Source organism: Neolamprologus brichardi, chromosome 1 (genome assembly GCF_056152115.1).
Source record: "Neolamprologus brichardi isolate AB-2024 chromosome 1, ASM5615211v1, whole genome shotgun sequence".
Taxonomy (NCBI): Eukaryota; Metazoa; Chordata; class Actinopteri; order Cichliformes; family Cichlidae; genus Neolamprologus; species Neolamprologus brichardi.
The window spans coordinates 40,692,286-40,712,782 of record NC_142104.1 but is presented as its reverse complement, the minus strand read 5'-3'; the positions used below and the strand labels follow the sequence as shown (position 1 = coordinate 40,712,782).

Sequence of the window (20,497 nt, the reverse complement as noted above, 5' to 3'; positions counted from 1 at the left end):
GCCTTAATACATTTCATGTCCACTTTATTATGCTGGTTAGGAAGACACGAGGAAAATTCCTAATCCTAAGCTTCATGTACCCGTTGAAATCTTCTGCACAGAGTGACTCTTTTCTGAAGCGTTCCAATAATAAAACTTAAACACCGATTTCTTAATAATAATTGCTTTCTGGCAAGCTGTGAGCACATGGGCTATAGTAACATTTTTAAATATGAGCATAAAAAGGTGCTGCACATTTTAGCACTAAAAAAACAAACAAAAAAAACAACCCCACAGAAGCTCACAATGACTACGGGTTATTAGTGGCTTTTTTATATTAAATAAAACAAGATACAAAGTAACACAACACGTTAAAAAGGCAAGACCCTTGATGAACGTAGTAGGAGCTTGGACCTGGAAGCAGGGTTAATACGTCATCACTTAACAACCAGATAACAAAAACACTACTTCGCCGTTAGCTCCTGTGTCCACAGTTGAGTCTATCTAGGCCTGCTCCAAACTTATCAATTAAAATTTGCATTGACATGGTTTTTTGTACTCTAACCAATAGACAAAGCATAAAATGGCAAGATTTACATTATTGCTTTACATAATTTATGGCTAAAGTTAGGTATAGAAATACTTACTGTTACTGGGCTAAAGACTGAGACGTGATGAGATGAAGCAAAATGTACAATGGCAATAGGGATGGCAGCCAACATAGGTGGACTGATATGATTAGGACTATGATAGAGTTGAGTCTGCAGGTGGAGAAACCTGCAAGCTTTGTGACCCATTAACCAAAATCAATCGTCTGTAATGTGCTTTTACAATAAAGCTTGACCAGCAGGTAAAGCAGGTACATTCTGAAAATGTAACCAACGAAGGTAACCAACACAAACACATCCTGTTTTAACAGAAAAGCATCCTGAGCTACAAAAATATCAGACTTTGTGTAAAGATTGCAAATTAAATTTGAAGTATCAGCATTAATCTCAGTTTTTAGATGTTTCTATGACACACTTGACAAAGAATCAACCAGGAACGGCCACAGACCGAGCCACCTGGGAGGTGGTGCAGGTAATAAAAACGATGTATGATTCTGCATCTCTACACTGTTTCAGCCTTCTATAAACATATACATTTCTTTAAATTACAGCACAAAACATACAGACGACCCAACCACCCAGCAGATTATCCAGTGATGATCATCATCCAGGTAGTTTTCTTTCAAATAAAGGTCAAATTTTAGTTTTACTAGGTCATTACTAAAAATATAATTAACCCTCTGACATGTAACTAATGATAGATCAGTGATGTGGGCGTAGAGCTCGACTCTGGAGGAAGAGAGTGGAGGATGTTGAACAATCCTGCACATCCATCCTGAACAGTCACATGCACTGTGACTTTGATCACAGAGACTGAAACCTGGATTTTTTCGCTTGCCAGTATCTTGTGTATGTATCACAGAACATTTCTTTTAATATGTAAAAAAGAATATTTATATATAATGAACTTACAACAAAAAGAGAAAGAATTATCATTAGATCAAACGAGACTGTTGAATCATCCCGTTTCCAAAGTAAAATCACTAGTCTTGTTAACTTCTACTCTTTGGTGTAATGCTATCTGTAAAGTCTAATTGTTGAATGTTGTCATTGTGCTTCTTAAATTTGTACAGTCTGAGTTCAATCTATAGGATCAAGACATTCCTTTGTCTCTGACCACTGGCTGGAGAGGCTTTTATTGCAGCTACATTCTACCTGAAAGATCTGTTTCTTGTGATGTTGTTTCCTGCTTTTATGATCCTTTTGGTGAGCAGGAAGTCATGCATACAGAGAGACACAAATTCTTACACACTCACTCAAACACACACATTCTCACATGCATACAGATGTTTACACATACACACACATAGTGCCTTGTCTTAGAACCATTTGGGGGGGGTTATGGTAGGCGTTGCTTTGCTGTGATGTGTATTGTGTGAACTGTCTTCCCAATAAAAGGCAGCAAGCGGAGGCCGCCGCTGGGGTCATTTTGCGGTAGGATTCAGAGAATATTCAGGAATTAGAAAAAAGCATCAAATCCTTAGAAGAAGCCTACGCGTCCCACCAAGATCAGGAAACATTGAACAAAATACGCAAAACAAAACTAGAATTAAATGAGATAATTGATTAAAAAACAGAATTCTTAGTACAAAGACTACGCTTACAAAATTACAAACATGGTAATAAATCCGGTCAATTTCTAGCAAACCAGCTAAAAATAAATAAATAAAAAACAACTATATGTGCTGTTCAAGATTCATCTGGGAACACAGTATGTGATCCGAAACAAATAAACAACATTTTCAGGGATTTCTATAAAACTTTGTATTCACCACAAATAAACCTGTCTAAAAAGGAAATTGATCAGTTTTTGGACAACATAACTCTTCCAAAATTATTAGACACTCAAGCAATGGCACTGGATTCACCACTGAAATCAGGTGAACTCCAGGAAGCCCTGATAAGCATGCCCAATAATAAGGTCCAGACGGCTTTCCTGCAGAATTCTACAAAGAATTCTGGACGATTCTAGCACCAGTTTTTTACAGAACGTTGTTGGGAGTCAAAGAAAAGGGCAGACTTCCATCAAATATGAATTCTGCAAACATTAATCTCCTGCTAAAACCAGGCAAAGACCCTGTATATCCCTCAAGCTATCGTCCAATATCCCTTATTAATGTAGACCTTAAAATAATCTGCCAAGCTCTCTCAAAGAGACTAGAGAAAATAACCCCCCTCTTAATTCATCCTGACCAAACTGGTTTCATAAAAGGTAGGCACTCATCAACAAATACACATAGATTACTTAATTTGATAGACTACTCATACAGAAAAAACTACAATATTTTCTTTAGATGCAGAAAAAGCATTTGACAGAGTTAACTGGAAATTTCTATTTGCAACTTTACACAAATTTGGTTTTGGATCCTCTTTCATTAACTGGTTAAAAATATTATATAACTCCCCAACAGCTTGTGTCAAAACAAATGACCAAACATCCTTCAGCTTCTGTCTCCTGAGGGGCACCAGGGATGCCCACTCTCCCCTTCACTGTTTGCAATTTTTATTGAACCACTAGCAGCAGCAATTAGACAGAATTCAGTAGTTAAGGGCATAAAGTGCAAGAATGTGGAACATAAAATCAGCCTTTATGCGGATGATGTGTTACTTTTTCTCCAAAACTCACAAACCAATATCTCTGGGGTGATTGAATTGATAAACTCTTTTGCAAGAATATCAGATTACTCAATTAACTGGTCAAAATCTACAGTCCTCCCGATTAATTGCTCCTTCCATAATTCTTCTTCTACATCACCGCAATCGGGAAATATAAAATATTTAGGTATTAATGTTTCTCCCAAGCTTGCAGATCTAACTAAATTAAACCACATCCCACTTTTAAAGAAAGTAGAAGGCGATCTGGCTAGGTGGAAATGTCTACCCATATCACTCATGGGAGGGGTTGCAGCTATAAAAATGATGGTCTTACCAAACATAAATTATTTATTCTCAATGATCCCAACTAAACCGCCACAAGATTGGTTCAGATCTCTAGATTCATGTATGTCCAAATTTCTTTGGAAAAATAAACCCCCACGTATAAGCTTAAAAACACTACAAAAGACCAAGGATAAAGGAGGATTAGAACTATCTAACTTTCAGCACTACTTCTTAGCCAACAGGCTTCAGTTCATCTCAGAATGGTTAAAATGTACCCTCTTAGATGAACCTTGGCTAGATGTAGAACAAGCACTTTGCAATAATCTAGAGATTTCAGATCTACCATTTATCAGCTCAAACATCCAACGACATGAATGCTTCAAAAGCGTCAGCATCAGCTCTTCTCTGACAGCATGGTGGAAGTTTCTAAAATTGACGGAGTCTTCATTAATCCCATGCAAACATACACCTATCTGGAACAACCCTGACATATTACAAAACAATAATATGATAAACTTTCCAGATTGGAGGGGTAAAGGAAGCAAATATTTAGAACATATATTAGAAGGAACAGAATTTATTTCATTTGACAGACTAGTTACACAATATGGGATCAACAAGAAAAGATTTTTAGAATATCAACAAATTAAATCCATAGTAAAAAAGAAAATTAAACCGGGTCAAGTTGAACTACAAACACCACCAAGTGTGGTCCAATTTCTTACTCTTAAAACCCCCAAATTACTTTCCAAAATATACAGAATGCTTTCTAAAACGGATGAATCAATATCACTTCCTATTGCAAAATGGGAAGCGGATTTATCAGTTAACTTAGACCAAAACTTCTGGTCTCAAATATGCTTAAAAACATTTCAATTAATTCAATACAAAATACTTCATAGAGTGCACTATACAGGTCATCGGATGTTCAAGATGGGTTATACATCTACCAACAACTGCTCACACTGCCAAACCAATTCACCGGACAATTATATCCACGCTCTTTGGTTCGGTCCACCAGTTCAGAAGTTTTGGCGCGAGATATGTGAGGACTTATCAAACTGTCTGAAATGTAACATTCCAACTTCCCCTTTAGTGTGTTTGTTGGGCAGCTTAGATAATGTCACTACAGAAAAGAATATAACCCATATGGTTTTCACTGCATAGCCAAGAAAACAGTCCTCATGAACTGGAAAAATAAAAGTTTTTGGGAGTTGGCCGTCCAACTGGGGTCTGGAATGTGGGGCCTCCCTGCTGCTGCCGAGCTGGGGCGGTCTGCTTCTCCCCACCCCAGTTAAAAGGGTAACACCACCTGGGTCTGGGTGCAGTTTCCCCCTCCAGGGGCAAGGGTACCTAGACCTGGGGTATAGAGTACGCTTGGGGAGTGTGATTGTGTGTACAGTATCTCCTTGTGTCTGTCTCCACATTGGGTGAGTATTGAGTAATTGCATATGAGAGCATGAGGGTGTGTGTGCCTGTTTGTCTGTGTCTATATGTCAGGTTGGGTATCAGACGCCACCTCTCTGGGGACATCTCAGGCCCTCCAAGGTATGGAGGCCTATCTCCCCCCACCACTTCCCCTACCAGTGGCAGACGCCCTCAGACATCGGTGCGTTGGTGGTTCTTTGTGTCCGGGGGTGGGCGTCCAGGTACACACCGGCTCACTCCTTGGTGGCTGCTTGTCGGGGCCTGGAGCCTGGGGCTCGCTCGGGCCACTTCGGGGGTGGGGTGCCCTCAGCCTCTTGGCCTGGAGCTCGGTCACTCTGGCACAGCTGGCTGCCGGCGGAGCTCACGGGCACGTCACTGCAACCCCCCCTGGCTTCTGCTCCGCAGCTGCTGAGTGACCCCTCATCTGGGACTCTCCTCAGCTCTTTCTGGGACAGTGGTGCGGCTGCCCCTCTGTTGGTCTTCCTTGGTCTCTTGTGTTCTGAGGGCCTCTGGATGTCTGGAGTTTTGCTCACAGGTGTACACACGGGTGCTCACACACACAAACTACACCCTTTTTAGCTCCTACCTCAAAGCACACTGTGCGCTGTCGATCTTATGTGCTGCACAGTAATGTTTAATATTTAGTATTTACAGTTATATTCACATATATCATCGTGATGTTGTTTATTGTGTTGCTCTTTTTTCTTTCTCAACAGGTGATCCAGGTGATTGATAGATGGATTTTTTGTCTGCTTATTTTGTTGGTTTTTGTTTTTTGCCCTTTATCTCCGTCCCTCTTCCCCGCTGTTTTTCTTTCCCCCAGTCAAATCTGTCCCGTATTTAGCAAGTGAAAATAACATAAACAATTTTTAAAAAAAGTGAATCAAATAGACCATTACGGCAAGGCTGGGACGGTCCATTTGGTAAAGTAAATCCGTTGGGCATCTTTCTTCGCCTTTAGACAATAATTAGGATTCAGAGTGCTTTCTGAGACACCGGCTGGGGCCTCCCTTGCTAGCAAGTAAAAGATGTTCGTCTTGTTTTTGTCGTTAATGAGAATAAGTCTCTAAACTAGCGGGGCTTGTGGAAACACAGACCCAACACTATCTGTGACTTTCTCAAGTCTGAAGCCATGCGTTGTGTTTTTTTTTATTAAGATTCAGAGGAGCTCACTTCCACAGTCTGGGACCTGTGACTGGTGTGTTTTTGCTGCCTAAGAGGCACAAAAACAACCAAACAGAAGATGTTTGACAGCAAGTCTCGTGGATTCATTCACTGTGACTTTCTTCTGTTCTGATGCTGCATGTGGGTAAAAATTCCATAAACAGGGGTGGACACACACACACACACGGCAGTGGAGAGACTGCCTTTAGTGCAACACATCCCTTTTTTCACACTGCATAGTTGTTTCTTCCTATGAGGCAGGGTCAGTATTGCTCCTCAAAGCTTGTTTATTGTAGTATTGCTCTTATTATGTTGAATTCTAATCATGTTAACATGATTTTTCTTTTGAAAATACAGGAGGGATAACACATGTTTAATTGTTTCTTTGTTTTTACTTTTGTAATCCTCTGTGTAATTTGTAAAGTGTGTCTGCTAACCTGAGTGGAGGCTTGCTGCATATTCTTGCTTTACAGGAAAGGGAAAAGTTTAAATGTTGCATTCTTTTTCCAGCATCTAACAGAGTAAAAAGCTTTTAAGCACACACAAAGTGAAATATACAGCTCAGTGTCACAGCCACCAGGTGGTGCTAAAGATTTACTGCTGTGAATATCTGCAGGAGGTGCCGGGACACATGCAACAGATGGGCAGCTGAGGAGGAGGAGGCTGGATGAATGCGAGGGAGGATGGGGGGTCACGGTGAAATCATAGAGACTGATTCTATGGCTGTTAAATCTCTGCTGCTGAAGGGAGGAGGACCTGTCGCATGGGTGTTTTAATTACACACAATTTAACCGATACAAATCATTCGTTATATTGGGTAAAATTAATCAGCTGTCTTCATCATGTTTACTCTTTAGTTTGTCTCCTTGGCTACAAGAAAAGACACAACATTAGCATCTAAAACAGAGAACTTTGGGGATTTGATGCCTCAGAAGGGATGAGGCCTCAATATAATCTTGCTGACAGCACTGCACGGTAGTTTATTACTCATCAAATCAGATTTAAAAACAAAAAACAACTCATCTTCAGGTAAATTGAAAGAAATAGTGACTGATGAAGCAGAATCTGTATTTATCCTGTGTTATTTCATCAGCTCCACCCTGGGCCCTGCAGTGAAATTTAGGACAGAGTTAATGACAGTCACAGAGGGCAGATACAACATGATGTGAAAGCTCTACAACTCTTCGACACGGCAGACAGCTTGTGCTAAAAATAACATAAAATAAAAGGTTTGCATACACAGGGGGCCACACATGTACACCAGAACACGGCACCCTGGTACAAAGGAGAAGAGCTCATCGAAAGTGTTGTGAACAACCACCGAGTTGCTTTGATGGCAGTACGAACACCGTGGCACACAAACAGAACCAGATTTTGCACTGTGTGCCTCATAGACACTGGAAACAAACGCAGACTGGTCCCAGACCACTGCAGAAACAGGAACAGCTTTAATTTAACTTTAATTTAACACATGGATTCATTTGAGTTTTCTTCTTTTCTCAGTTATTGATTTGATATTTCCTTAGTGGGCCTAATAGACTGTATATAAAAGATGGATGACCACCCATTGGTTTTGAACCTTTTTTTTTGATGATGGATGTCACAATATTTGCTGAGTATGAGGTATGAGCTGATGGTAGCAAGCTTGGTTAGCAAGCTGCTATGAATGCACAGAAACACATGTGCTATCTTCTAGTTAGTAATAGACGTATAAATGACTATAATTTCACTCACCAAAAACAAAGCACAGAGCTTGTACAGTCTGCAACTCACAGCAGCACATACCAGTTGTCACATAATTTCAATAAAGGCAGACAGCCATCAATTAAGCAGCCATGACAGTAGGATATAGTTAGGGCTGGATCACGTGACCCTGAGTCCTCCCTTAGTTATGCTGTCATAGGCTGCTGGGGGATTCCTATGATGCACTGAGTATTTCTTCAATGCATCATGGGACTTGTGTTAATCGACCTCTCTGCACTGAATCATACCTGATATTAATCTCTGTCTCTCTTCCACAGCATGTCTTTATCCTGTCTTCCTTCTCTCACACCAACCAATCACAGCAGATGGCCCCGCCCCTCCCTGAGCCTGTTTGTGCTGGAGGTTTCTTCCTGTTAAAAGGGAGTTTTTCCTTCCCACTGTCGCCAAAGTGCTTGCTCATAGGGGGTCATTTGATTGTTCGTTTTTTTCTCTGTATCTATTATAGTAGGGTCTACTGTACAATATAAAGCGCCTTGAGGTGACTTGTTTGGCGCTGTATAAATAAAATGGAATTGAATGACTTTAAGCTAAATGGATGAGTTAAAAAACTACAGATTCCAAAATAAATGTTTGTATTGTTTTGTAAGTTTGGCATTCCAACATAGGAATCTCTATGCACCGACTCACTTTCAGAGCTAGCCTCAAGTGGTGATTAAAGGAACTGCAGTTTTTGTCACTTTGGAACTGGCTTCCTGTTTCCACGCTGGAGATCACGGCTGTGGTGCTGTGCTACGTATCTGAGCAATGACTCATACAGTATTTTCAGTTATAAATAGTACTGAAAATGGTGCAACTGATGTCACTGGATAGAACTCAAGAGGACGTTGGGATTATTTGATCATTTTGCTAATATCAGCTGAGACTATGATCAATGTAACGTAACATTTCCACAAAGTATCCAAAGTTGTAGAAGCAGCTGTGTGAATGTGGTGCTTTTCTTATGCACTCACTCTCACAAAGGATAAGAACAATTTTACTTTGCAAATTAAAATTAGGAAATTATTTTTGCTACCTTTTAATCTTTTGATCATCAAGTAAAACTGTCTGTGGACAAGTCAATGGATCCAATATCATTCTCTCCAACAAACGCAGGAAACTCAAAGCTTTAACAATCAGGTAAACGAAACAAAAACCAAGTTTCAGTGCAAGTACTGTTAGAGGTGAGTCTGATCCAGGTTCAGAAGCCTGGATACATGACGTGGGCTAATGAGACCACCTGACTCCTCAGAGCAAACTCACAGACACGAGAGGAAGACGAGGAGGAGGAAAAACAAACTGAGGAGAAGATGAACTCGGGTTTCTTTGTGTCTGTGTCAGGTGTCCAGGAGATGAAGTACAGCAGCTGCACAGTCGCCATCTTCGGCTGTGTGGGACGCCGCCCCGTCCGCAGTGTCTATGGAAACTGGGCACAATCTGTCTGGATACACCGGCTTTGGTGCCAGTGACAGTTCAGTCGCTGCTCTGCAGGGTCAGTTCGAGGTCAGCACCGAACAGCTCCTTATAAAGAGGAGGGAAGTGCGATCGAACGATGTCCGGGTAAACAGCTCTGAACGTGCACAGCTTCTCAGTGTGTCGACTGCACAGCGAACGCAACGCTGACGCCTTGCATCTGAGCTGATGGGAGAAATGAGAAGAAAGAGGCAAGGAAAGGGAGGAGACAAGGAAAGAAGAATAGAAAAGAGGAGACAATAAAGAGAAGTTAGGATAGAAGCGGAGAAGTGAAAAAGGGAAGACGAAGAAAGGAAATGGGAATAAATTAATGTTTAGCTCTTTAGAATAATGTGATCACAAAGAGTCTACCATACACAGTCTCATGAGTATTCTTACACCCTTAACTTCACTGGTGCTCAGTGGAGAAATGAGTTATACAGTTGTACCTCCACACTTGTCCACAACAGGGCAGCAAAGAGCTATTTCTCCATTAGGCATGCCCTGCTGGATTATATTTACCATGTTTTTGCATCTACAACTAACTCATTGGTGCAACAAAAGAATACTGATAACCACAAAAACTTTCAGTTGTGCATCAAACTGTTTCTGAGTTGACAAGTACATCGACAAGCACAATACAGTGCGTTCATTGCAGACATCACTGTGTATGTTTCTGTAATCATGAATCTAACAGTCTGCTCAAGGACTTTAATCAAAGTCATATTTAAATGTTTAGTTATCATTCTTATCTATTCATTTTCAAATTAACTGTTTTACTAAAATGCTGAAAAAAATAGTTAAGCACTTTTTTGGATGTTAAGCTTGAACTTTTCAGAAAAGTCTGTGTGGCTCAAATTTGTGTATAATTTTTAGTTTAGTTCCCGTCTGCATGTTTACGCTCCATTCATGTACTGTGTGTGTGTGCGTGTGTGTGCGTGCGTGTGCGTGTGCGTGTGTGTGTGTGTGTGTGTGTGTGTGTGTGTGTCACTGACAGGTTTGCATGCATCCTGGGTACCTTGTTCAGGACTTCGTCCTCTCTCTGGTTCTTCTGCAGCACATGTTGCAGAGCAAGCTGAGTCTTCTGCTGCAGCTTCTCCACCTGCAGCTTCTCCTGCAGCCACGACCGATCTAAACACACACACACACACACACACACACACACACACACACACAGTTATTTAACTCAACAAGTCGGTGTAGAACATCTGATCAGGTGGTGAAGGAAGGACGTACCTGCAGAAAGCAGAATGAACGCTGAGAAGAGAGCAAGCTCGTCCTCTGATAGATGCAGCGAGCACATGCTCTTAGCGAAGTCGAACACCGCCGTGATGAAATCATCACAGCCTGGGAGAACACGGAAAACACCGGAAACATGCTCAGTGACTTACAGAGGCCAACAGAAACGTCAGATTGCATCAGTAGCGTTGTAGAAAATGTAATTATCACATCAACACATATTTTATTATTTAAGACAATCCAACAGACAAGAACTGCGACATCATTCCTGTGCTTTTGTGATCGATGATCCAAAGAATCAGCCAAACGTTCCCTGTTACTTTTTTTGGGGTGGCTTCTTTTCTGATGCATCTTGAGATGTTTGGAGTAGTTAAAAATGTTAAAAAAACGCATCTTCAGTCAAAGAGAAGCACTAAAGAGAAGGAGGAGGTGATTTTGAGGCACGGTCTTCCTCTGTGGCAGGCTGCAAGTCAAAGCAGCTGCACGAGCGTTCAAACTTTAGTCTGAGAAAGAAAGAAAAGCAGGCATCTGATTGCACTCTGTTCAGAGGGCACACAGGAAAGGATGAAAAATCAGGAAGAAAGCTTGATGGAAATGTGACATTACTTCCTGTATTACTCTGAGCAGGGTTAATTGCTCAGGTCACATGCTACACCAACTTTTCCACACATGAAAACCAGGAACCTGAACCAAACAAGCCCCCTGGTCCACATGTGTCCGACCTTACAAACCCCTTTAATCAGCGGAAAAACAAGGACAGCACCAGCTTTTGCACACCTGAGGCTTTTTTCCAACTCTGTTTCTGCGTTACACGACCCCACCCGACTCTCAGGAATCAATACAGGAACAGATAAAGCTTCCAAGTACTAAGAGAAGTCTGTAGTGATGAAATTCCAAGAAAATATTTCCCCTGAAAGGTAGCACTGAATCTTGGTAGAGATAAAAGTTATTCACAAAGCGTCTGAGCCCTTAAGAGAGTTCCTGAAGTGAAAAACCGTTAGGAGGGGCTAGGGAGACTTTTAGGAGGCTTAAGAGTTTCTTTAGGAGAGGAAAAAATGGCAGAAGAACCAAGTGTAACAGTACTGGAGGAAGAAGAATATCTGCAGTGTTTAAGCCTCAGAGGATGTTCCTTCTCCACCTGCAGACAGTTAGAGATGGAGGGGAGGTTGGAGAGACGGCTGACTTTTTGAACTATTCACTTGGTCTCGCTGTGAGGTGGCAGTGCTAACCACTGCACCTCCATGCCCACATTAGAAACTCTCTGAAAGGATTCTCAGAATGTGTGTGGATACCAGCCCAGACCTGTGAGCTGCACTGGCACTTATAAAATCCTCATATTTAGAAATAGAAGTAGTTTGAGTGACTGTGTCCAGTCAGCTGACTGTGCTATAGGGGCACACCTGTAGAGTTTTGACACATCTCAGTTATAAGTAGATCCGACCACACTTTCTACATTAGCACAGATTATTATCAGCTGTTAGAAAGTAGCACTGCCCACACAAATATCTATACTTTTAATTCATACTTTTAATTTATTTTAACCCTAAAATTTATAAATTTGGGGTTTTAATTTATAATTGGAGCTTATGTATGACACCTCAGTAGAAAATGAACTCTGCTCACCTAAAGCTTTGAAGACTTCAGGACCTGCAAACTTCCCATCGAAGAAGACAGTGTTGTTCTGCGAGTCAAACACTCGGCACATTCGTAGAAAGACGACCTCCAGAGAGCCTGGCAGAGAAAACGAGGAGATGCTGAGGACACAAACGGAGAGGAAAGGCTCCTCCAGCTGAAAACACTCGGCGCATTAAATCGACTTGTTGGGATTTCCTTATCTGGATTATTGAGATGTCGCTGTTGTGCTTTTCACAAGTTTAAAAAAAAACCTAATTGAAAATGAATCCAATCTGTGCTCTCACCAGCTTTCAGCAGTACGATCTGGTCATTCTGGCACAGATCCATGAAGCCGTCGATGCGTTTAGCGAACTCCACCACATATTGAATGGCCTCTGTGATCTTCACAGCACAGAGCTGCCACATCACCTCCTGAGGCTGCGCACACCAGAGCAGCAAGAGTTTAACAAGCTCAACAAAAGAGAATTAAGAATTTGTCAAAGTGGAACATCTAACCGTCTCTAGAAAATATAAACGGGCTTAAAATAAAAAAAATATTACTGGAGCAAAGTATTACTGCTTCCCCTAGATATAGGTCAAAGAATCCAGTTCAGATGTGTTTTGGATGTTTTCTGCGTGGAGTTAAGAACATGCTAAATGATTTTATATCTAAAGGGAGCGCAGCAGGATTCTCCAGGGGGACCTAAATAAAGGTACTGAGGAGAGAAATGGATAAACTACCCCGCTTATCCTGCTGCCACCATCACCTGACGCTAGGCTTTTGGCTTTACGGATTCATGGGTGGACATATTTAAGCACACCTTGCTCTGGTAGCTTTCCACCTCATCTTGAAGGAAGCTCTGCCAGCTCATCTGCTGCAGCTCCTCCCTGAGGTACTGACATGTCTCCAGGTGAGACTTGGAGACGATCTGGGCCAAGTAATCTGAAAGAAAGCAAACGCAGTAGCTGAACGTAAAGCTGCTCACGAGTTTTAGGCCTACTCGGATTCCTGCAAAGTCACGGGAGACTCGAGTGTGAGAGACAACAAGTCTAAAAGAAAAGTCTGGAAACCTGTAAACAAGACACGATCAACCTCTGACAAGGTCGAGTTTTACATTTCTCACTCAGAAAGGACTTTTGGTTTTTAGAGTTTACAAATATACCAACACGATGAGGAAGAACTCGAGCCTCTTTTCCATTAGCACCTCCTCATTTCAACTCGCATGGACTCTAATTTTGGTCCTTTTCCATTATGATTGAAATACCACCTCACTGTGGGTGGGGTTGTTACAGCAAGGCCCGTGACATCATCATAACACAAGGTGATGGTATACCTGCTGCTCAGCTGTTGTCAGACTCTGGGTAAAGGAAGTTTGTATGCAGCCACTTCCCTTGTTGGTGGGTTTGATTCTTGTGAAGGAGTGGCTCTCATGACTACAGTGATGTCACTGGCTGGCCAATCAGCAGTATGCACCCTGTTGAAGGCTCCAAAAAAGTACCCTGTACCAGGTATTACCGCCTAATGGAAAACCCTAAAAGCCGAGTTGAGCAGAGTAGGTAACAGATGCGTGACGGAAACAGAATTCCAGCAAAAAGGAATTTTACGCTTTGACTGGAGGAAATTTTCAGTCAAAAGACCAGGCACCATCTCTGAGTGACTGAATTCAAAATCCTGCTCCTCACATACAAGGTCTTAAATAATCAGGCCCCATCTTATCTTAATGACCTTGTAGTACCATATCACCCTATTAGAGCACTTCGCTCCCGCTCTGCAGGCCTACTTGTTGTTCCTAGAGTATTTAAAAGTAGAATGGGAGGGAGAGCCTTCAGTTTTCAGGCCCCTCTTCTGTGGAACCAGCTTCCAGTTTGGATTCAGGAGACAGACACTATCTCTACTTTCAAGATCAAACTTCAAACTTTCCTTTTTGCTAAAGCATATAGTTAGGGCTGGACCAGGTGACCCTGAATCCTCCCTTAGTTATGCTGCAATAGATGTAGGCTGCCGGGGGATACCCATGATGCATTGAGTTTTTCCTTTCCAGTCACTTTTCTCACTCACTATGTGTTAACAGACCTCTCTGCATTGAATCATATCTGTTATTAATCTCTGTCTCTCTTCCACAGCATGTCTTTATCCTGTCTTCCTTCTCTCACCCCAACCAATCACAGCAGATGGCCCCGCCCCTCCCTGAGCCTGGTTCTGCCGGAGGTTTCTTCCTGTTAAAAGGGAGTTTTTCCTTCCCACTGTCGCCAAAGTGCTTGCTCATAGGGGGTCATATGATTGTTGGGTTTTTCTCTGTATCTATGAAGCGCCTTGAGGCGACTTTTGTTGTGATTTGGCGCTATATAAATAAAATTGAATTGAAATGAATTGAATTGAGTGCAGCTCCCAGTTTTCCTTAATTCCATGGGTGGCAGGAGCATAAACAAATGCGCTGTAGCGAGGCGCACAATAACTTTAAGAAGCTGTCACGTCCAATATTTTACATCAGATTAGTCTCAATATTGGATCCTAGCAAGTGCCATTGCTCTGATATGTTGCCTTGTCAAGCGGCCTCAGACAGTGTGCTTCGAAAAGGAAACCTCGCCCAGCAGCATAACTAGGCTCAGGTTTGGGTTTCATTTTAACCACATCGCACGAAGCATGAGAGTGTGAAAGGGGTGAAAATTCTATAAAAAGGTGAGACTGTCACCAAAAACCAACCCTACTCCCAGACCAGTGGTTCTCTCGGGGCAGGAAGAAACATTTTCACCCCCATCTAAACAAACAATGACAGAAAAGCCAAGCTGCAACTTTATTTACATAATAAACTCATTCACAATGAATCTTTCAGTCATTTCTGTTTTAAATAAACAACTTTTATTTCAAACAACTATTTGTAACTTTTGTCACTAGACCAGCGGTCCCCAACCCCCGGGTCATGGACCGGTACCAGTCCGTGAGTCGTTTGGTACCGGGAAGCGAGAGTTGAGGCTCAGGTGTGAAATTGATGGTTTTCAGGGTTTTTATCGTTAACTGGGGTTCCCTGGGTCTTTCCCATGTTGTAGTTGTGTCTTATTTTGAAATAAATATTTATGCATTACCATAGCGACCAGCGAGCATTAAGGGGCAGAGAGGAGGATGTTACTCTCAGTGTTGTTGGTGCATCTCAGGAGGACGCTGCTAATAAAGATACACAATTACACAGAGAATTTGCATTTATTATTATATTTACAAAACACCACAGTTTTTGTCTCGGTCGTATCATTTTATTTTGTTGTATTTATCTGCGACACCTTAATAGCCAGTCCATGAAAACAGTGTCTGACATTAAACCGATCTGTGGATTTTAGGTTGGGGACCGCTGCACTCGACTGCTTCATTCGTCTGCAGCAGCACATCTTCAAAAAAGCAACCAGAACGTGAACGCCAAACATGGAAAACTAAAGTCCAGTCTTAGTCTTATAAAAAAGAAATCTAGAAACTTGTGAACAGAGATGATTTTTAGTGAGAGTTTAATATTATTCACTGTTAGTGGCTGCAGTCAGCTTGTGTTTGACTGCAGAGCTGTGGCGGGGCGTGGTCTGCAGCGTGGCTGCAGGGGAGGCGGACCCACCTGAGCGGCATCCCCAATCACGCCTCGCCGGCTTAAAACAGAATGAACTGGGTGATGATGATGATGATGATGATGATGATGATGATGATGATGATGATGATGATGATGATGATGATGATGATGATGATGATGATGATGATGATGATGATGATGATGATGATGATGATGATGATGATGATGATGATGATGATGATGCTGCTGCTGCGATCATGGCTCAAGAGTTGGGAGTTCGCCTTGTAATCGGAAGGTTGCCGGTTCGAGCCCTGGCTTGGTCAGTCTCGGTCGTTGTGTCCTTGGGCAAGACACTTCACCCGTTATCTACTGGTGGCGGTCAGAGGGCCCGGTGGCGCCAGTGTCCGGCAGCCTCGCCTCTGTCAGTGCGCCCCAGGGTGGCTGTGGCTACAATGTAGCTGCCATCACCAGTGTGTGAATTGGTGGATGACTGGATATGTAAAGCGCTTTGGAGTCCTTAGGGACTAGTAAGGTGCTATATAAATACAGGCCATTTACCATTTTACCATGATGATGATGATGACGTGTGTATGCTGTAGCCGCGTGTGTAAGTTGTGTAAGTGTAAGTCGCAATAAAGAAGTGCGAACACGTGGTCACTCGTGCCCTAGTCCTGGGTTTCAGCACCACTGCAAACGATGCACGACAGACCCGACCACATGTTCGCACTTTTCACTACACTTCTTTATTGCGGCTGTCAACTTACGCACGCGGATGCGCATATTATTAACGTAACTGCCACGAATTTCTTTGTTCCACCGTAAACATGATTCGATGTTAAACATTAGTTCTGCATGACTTGTCTGCCAGGTAACTTGTGCCCCACCTGTCAGAGCGGCACACACTTTGAGAACCACTGAGATAACATGAAGAGTGAAACTGTTTATGATATCAGCCCAGCCCGTCTTTAACTGTGACCAAAATGAAGGCCGGTCCATGTATAAGTGATGATAATTCCAATCGTAAACCTCCTTCTACATCAAGCCAACACTAATATCCTGAACTCCCAGCTGTATGTTGAACTTTTTACTGTAAAATCGAAAACTGTTGACAAAATGTTTGTGAATGCAGCTCAAACCCAGAATAAACACACGTACAGACTGTCCCGCTGCGCTGTTGCTTATCGTAAGCACAAATAAAACAACACTAGAAACCAAAACAACTCAATACATGCTAAAAAAAAAACAGTCACATAACAAAGACTCACACTGGATGAGGGTGGGGGTATTACAATAAAGAGTGAATCACAAAATCTCCCAGGACCAAAGAAAAAAAATGATTTCCCCCAACGAGCGCCCTGCCACGTCCCAATTGGCCCTAATTAACAGACAGCTAATTACCACACAGAGATTTTAATGAGCTCTGAAGATGAGTTTCCAACCTCCTGCTATTTTAAACCACCTTTCTGTCTCCGTTTGCCCCTCACTTCTCTCTCTCTCTCTCTCTGTCTGACTCCCTTTGTAGCCTCTCGTTCCATCTCTCCCCTTCTTTTCTTTTTGCTTCACCTATTTCAAGATATTTCCTCATCTTTGTGTAGCTGCCGACAACATTCGACCAAATGATGAGTCTTTTTATTACTGTATTTATTTTGTCTTGTTCTCAGCACTGCACAGTCAGAGGTGGAGGACCGTAATGGAAATAAACATGAAACTGAATCTCCAGCTGCTGAGCAGCTTTGCAGGATTAAAACAATGCAAATAACTCCTCTCCACTTCTTTTCAGGTGTGCCCTTCGTCTGATAAAGTGGGTTTTGATATTGGTAAAAATCATACATGTCATGCACCAGTCTACCACACGTAGACCTCCTCATACAGTAACACACTTCCTCTAGATCCACAAAGTGCAACTCCTAACCTTCTCCATCAGCAAAGCAAACATGGTTAAAAGGGGGTGATTTAGCTTCAACAACTCCTCCCACATCTTTGAGGTCCGCTCCACACCGCCACACATACGTCACCTGGTTCAACTGCCTTTCCACTTCCTTCTTCTTCTTTCTTCCACCTACACTTCCTGATTCACTAACTGCCCTCCATCCATCCTCCACTGTCTTCCATCAGCTCCGTTCATCTTCTCAACACTCCCTCTTGACTCTTTGGTACATTTCCATCTCCTTGCTTAATCATCCCAACCTGCTGCACAACCTTTCCAGCTCCATCTCATGAAAAAGACATCGATACAAGTCCTGTGCTCCTTCCTTGGTGTGTTGCCTCCTGTTTTTTTGCTATACGTAACAGACAATTGACGATATTTTTCAGGTACAGAGTTTGTTTGAATTTGTTCTCTAAATGTTTATTTTTACGTAAGTTTCAGTGTTTTTAATTATTTTAATCTGGAGGAACACAAACTGACTGACAGCTGACCTAAAAATAGGAAGAAATTATGGTTTGATTGTATTTATGTAAAGCATGTTTGTTGACGATTACCCCGTCCATCCTTCGATAGGTGGACAACTCGGTGCCTACTGAGCCACATCGATGACTTTAATGGAGAAGCCAGACAAGTTTAAGTAAAGGAAGCAGGTCTGAAAGGAGCTAAAGAGGCAGGTTACAGACAAACTCCAGTAAAATGTGCACAAACATCTCGCTCTCCTGAGTCCTCCACTCACCGAGCTCAGCCATGGGCACCGTGGGTGGCACGTCTCTGTTGCTGAAGGAGCAATATGGAAAAAAGCCGTTACTGGATCCATAGTCGCACAGGGGCTCCGGTTTGATGCCATTAATATCAAGTCCGGATTGATCCGGAGACGGCTGGATATCCAAGTAGAACCCCCCACCACCTCCTTCCCCTCCTCCTGCAGAGTCTCCCTGTTTGTGGAGGAAAAGATTGACGTAGAAAACACAGGAAATATCGTTGAGTTTATCAACTGTCCTGAAAATAGAGACAACAAACCTTAGATGACAAAGATCCGCCTTCAGGCGAGTTCTGTTCCACGTAGTGCCCCCCCTCATCAGGTAGCTCTGTGAGGCCGGTGGAGGACAGGGTGTAGTGAGAGGACAGCGACTCGGACTCGACTGGACTCGGGCTGCCGAGGCTGGGATGGGACAAGAGGTTGTGACCTTGTTGCTGCTGCTGCTGGAGGCGGTGCTTCTGCACCTCCGCGTACAGACTGTCCCGCTGCTTCTTAGACATGCGACCAAACTTTACAGCTGAGGAGAGAAGGAAAGGATTTCAGTTAGCCACCTGACAGAGAATGAAGACCTGGAAACAATGAAACAAAAACGTGCTGATTTCTGTGACAGTTCAGCCAAAGTGAAAGCTAGCCGTTATGGTTTCAGAGGCGGAGCACTCATTCGCTTAACCCTTTAAAACCGGTCAGAGCGGGCACGCTCCGTTTTGCGCAACTACTTTTAAATCCTTGTAGCACTGCAACCACGTGAGCTAGCGCAATAATGTTTTTTGCATATGAAAACGGAGGAGTTGTACTTACATCTTATTCCATCAGCTTGTCCTAGGTCACAGTTTCCTTCCACATATAGCTTTGCGAAAATTGCAAAGAAAGCGCTTGCAGCAACAAAAACATAATATTCCAGAAACACGCTTTGCCAATCCGATCAGCTGTTCCTAACACTTCCTACGTTGGAATAGACGTCAGCGCGAACTATCGCATGTCCGCCATTACCTGACCGAAACCGGAAGTGACGTCATTTTCGCGGAAATGTAGTTTTTTTTCTTTCTGTGTCGTTTCTGGGATGCTTAGGACTCATATTGCACTGCTGGAAATAGTTTATTTTGATGCATATGCTGCTTTTTTGCAAATTTGCATTATAATATTTATTTTCGTTTTTCCTGCAGTATATAAAAATTGGTGTATTTCAAAAATAAAACTATGAAGACACTTAAAATAAATTTCCTGTGGTGGGAAACTATTTTGTGCACAACTTGAAATGCTCCCAAAAATGGCTCCACAGCATGTAAAAATATAATATAAGCTCTGGTGGACTTGGTTCTATGGTAGGTCTTAAAGGGTTAACAAGACTCACCACCAGTGTTCAAGAAGAGCTGACACTGATTAGCCTCCTTATCTGCCTTCATACTAGATCACCAAGCTGACAGAAACGTAGGATTTCATACATTTCACCCATTACAATCCAGCAGAGACCTCGTGAGAGCAAGTCAGTCCCAACAGACGCCCATGTTAACTGTGGATAGCGTCAGCCTTGAGTAATATTCTAGATGGGATTGTTTGAAATTTCTCATTCACCTAAATATTGAAGTTAGGGGCGTGGCATCTTTGATCGAACAGCCGTCTTCAAATCTACACCTTTATGCTGCAGACATGAGTCCAACATTACAGAACATCTCATTGTAGAAAACAGAAAGAAATTACACAGACACTGAAACTATATCATATCCTACACTGGTTCATATGCAGTGCTTTTCTAGTCTAAAACAAAAGTTTTTTCATGTAATAACAACATAAAAAATCTATATGATATCAAATTAGGGATGCACTGATACCAATATTGGTATCAGGCCGGTACGGTATAACGTGTGTGTACTCATACTTGTAAAAGTTAACCGATACCAACTTATTTCATGAGTCAGAGGGTGGCTTGTCATTTCTGTTGTAATTTTTTAGATTGGCCGCTGGGGGGACATGTCGTGCTAAACAAGAGCAGGGTTAGGCGAGTGAGGCTGGCGGGTCCAGATAAAAAAAACAAACTGGAGGCTGCTGTAGCTAGGCTAAACAAAAGGTCAGCCCTGTGGACTTACCTATAATATGTGAAGATGACAGAAGCAAGGCCGGTAAGGTGTCCAGGGGAGGGAATCGTTCAATACAAGCAGTT

At 42.4% G+C, this 20,497-nt stretch overlaps 1 protein-coding gene across 2 annotated transcripts in view; it reads right to left on the bottom strand.

Moving 5' to 3' along the window:
* Positions 1 to 6,235: 6,235 nt before the first annotated feature.
* Positions 6,236 to 20,497, bottom strand: part of LOC102788101 (nuclear receptor ROR-alpha A-like) — a 148,403-nt gene continuing 134,141 nt past the window's right edge. For both annotated transcript variants that reach the window (XM_087842141.1, XM_087842148.1), the window contains 8 exons: positions 18,600 to 18,856; positions 18,316 to 18,514; positions 12,926 to 13,047; positions 12,410 to 12,542; positions 12,114 to 12,221; positions 10,488 to 10,598; positions 10,270 to 10,382; positions 6,236 to 9,437 (listed from right to left, as the gene is read on the bottom strand). In XM_087842141.1, coding sequence (XP_087698267.1) covers positions 9,273 to 9,437; positions 10,270 to 10,382; positions 10,488 to 10,598; positions 12,114 to 12,221; positions 12,410 to 12,542; positions 12,926 to 13,047; positions 18,316 to 18,514; positions 18,600 to 18,856 — 1,208 coding nt within the window. In that variant the 3' untranslated portion in view covers positions 6,236 to 9,272. The remainder of the gene's footprint in view (positions 9,438 to 10,269; positions 10,383 to 10,487; positions 10,599 to 12,113; positions 12,222 to 12,409; positions 12,543 to 12,925; positions 13,048 to 18,315; positions 18,515 to 18,599; positions 18,857 to 20,497) is intronic.